Source organism: Limulus polyphemus, unplaced genomic scaffold (genome assembly GCF_000517525.1).
Source record: "Limulus polyphemus unplaced genomic scaffold, Limulus_polyphemus-2.1.2 Scaffold636, whole genome shotgun sequence".
NCBI classification, from domain to species: domain Eukaryota; kingdom Metazoa; phylum Arthropoda; class Merostomata; order Xiphosura; family Limulidae; genus Limulus; species Limulus polyphemus.
Window position 1 is genome coordinate 457788 of NW_013666246.1, and position 1070 is coordinate 458857.

At 36.3% G+C, this 1070-nt stretch overlaps 1 protein-coding gene across 1 annotated transcript in view; it reads left to right on the top strand.

The window, feature by feature from the left end:
- LOC111085815 overlaps positions 1-1070 on the top strand; it is a 29766-nt gene that overhangs the window by 24960 nt on the left and 3736 nt on the right. Inside the window, exon 2 of the mRNA XM_022386131.1 lies at positions 469-674. Coding sequence (XP_022241839.1) covers positions 469-674 — 206 coding nt within the window. The remainder of the gene's footprint in view (positions 1-468; positions 675-1070) is intronic.

The window sequence follows — 1070 nt, forward strand, 5'->3', positions numbered from 1 at the left end:
TGAACGTAGAACTTAATATCACGTGACTTGTAACGACTTTAGAAATGTTGAAAGTTGAGCTATCTGTGCTCTGCCCACCACGGGTATCGAAACCCGGCTTCTAGCGTTGCTCCTGGACATGACGTCGAAAAATGTTGTGTTCCTTAACTCGGTTGTTGACGGCCTCAATAAATACATTTTAACCGTGTACAGTAAAAACGATTGGTTTTAATTATTTATTTCATCCATTGTATTATTTGATGTTAAAGAGTTGCCAAAATACACTTAGATTACTTTGCCAATATTTTGATTTTATAGAACACAAATCTCCTTGTTTCACGAGGGAAACGAGGCAGCAATCCATCTAAAAAACAATAAAATATTAAACTGTGAAGAAAACTGAAACCACTACCTCTTTAGTTATTTGTTTCCGTCTTTGCTATGATGTACTTTCTCCACACTCTGTATTTCACGTTTTCTATTTTTCAGCTTCCTTTTCCCTCAGGATCTTGTCTCTTGATGTGCCTCATGTTGTTCCCAGAGGGCGAGGGGCACAGCTGACTTGCTCGTACGACCTGGAGGGAGAGAAGCTATATTCTGTCAAATGGTATAGAGACGACATGGAGTTCTTTAGATTTGTCCCCAGGGACGAACCTCAACAGCTTTACTTTCCTTTGGAAGGCATCGACGTCGATGTAAGCTACTGGATTTTACTTTATCGTCAAATCTACACAACTTTCCTTATGTAGCATTGTTTGTAATCTATTTTACTAGAAGGAATAAAACAATGATAAAAGCTGCAACACCTCACCAAAAGAGGGCAGTAATTTAGCGAAACAAACTGCTCTATCGGGAGAATTATCTAGGATTCTCCACAATTCGAAAATACGATCCCGTCCATAAATTTACTTTTAATTTAAAACAGACATTTATTCTAAGAGTTGTGATAATTAAAAAAACAACAACTTTATCTCTAAAGATCTGGTAATCTAAACGGTGGATCTTTAACTTTAGAAGTGTAACTGAATGAAGTGTATTTAAATTTATAATATCTGGAACTGAATGAGGTGTATTTAAATTTATAATATCTG